The sequence below is a fragment of the Apaloderma vittatum genome, unplaced genomic scaffold (genome assembly GCF_000703405.1).
Source record: "Apaloderma vittatum isolate BGI_N311 unplaced genomic scaffold, ASM70340v1 scaffold27256, whole genome shotgun sequence".
Lineage (NCBI taxonomy): Eukaryota > Metazoa > Chordata > Aves > Trogoniformes > Trogonidae > Apaloderma > Apaloderma vittatum.
Genome location: NW_009722692.1, coordinates 1 through 238, shown reverse-complemented (window position 1 = coordinate 238; position 238 = coordinate 1). Strand labels below are relative to the sequence as shown.

The 238-nt window shown below is 63.4% G+C and overlaps 1 protein-coding gene across 1 annotated transcript in view; it reads right to left on the bottom strand.

Annotated features, from left to right (window-relative positions):
- LOC104275802 (neuronal acetylcholine receptor subunit alpha-10-like) overlaps nucleotides 1-165 on the bottom strand; it is a gene marked incomplete at its 5' end in the record, with an annotated part of 1,148 nt that extends 983 nt beyond the window's left edge. The window contains one exon of the mRNA XM_009871853.1: nucleotides 1-165. This exon is cut by the window's left edge and continues 333 nt beyond it. Within this exon, the coding sequence (XP_009870155.1) occupies nucleotides 1-165 (165 nt within the window).
- Between the last annotated feature and the right edge of the window lie 73 nt (nucleotides 166-238).

Genomic DNA, 238 nt, shown 5'->3' with positions numbered 1-238 from the left:
GGCCAGGAGCCAAAGGTGAGGTGGCACTGCTGCCCGTCAAAGGGGAAGTAGGAGACATCCACCTTGCAGGAGCTCTTGGTGATGGCAGGTGAGTCCCACATGATGTGCCCATCGGAGCGTAGCACCACGTTGGTCTCCATCGAGCCACCAAAATGGTCATCGGCGCTGGTGGAGGGATGGCCACGGAGCTCGGATGGCCCTGAGCCCCACGTAGGGCGAGGGTCTGTGGGGCCAGGGC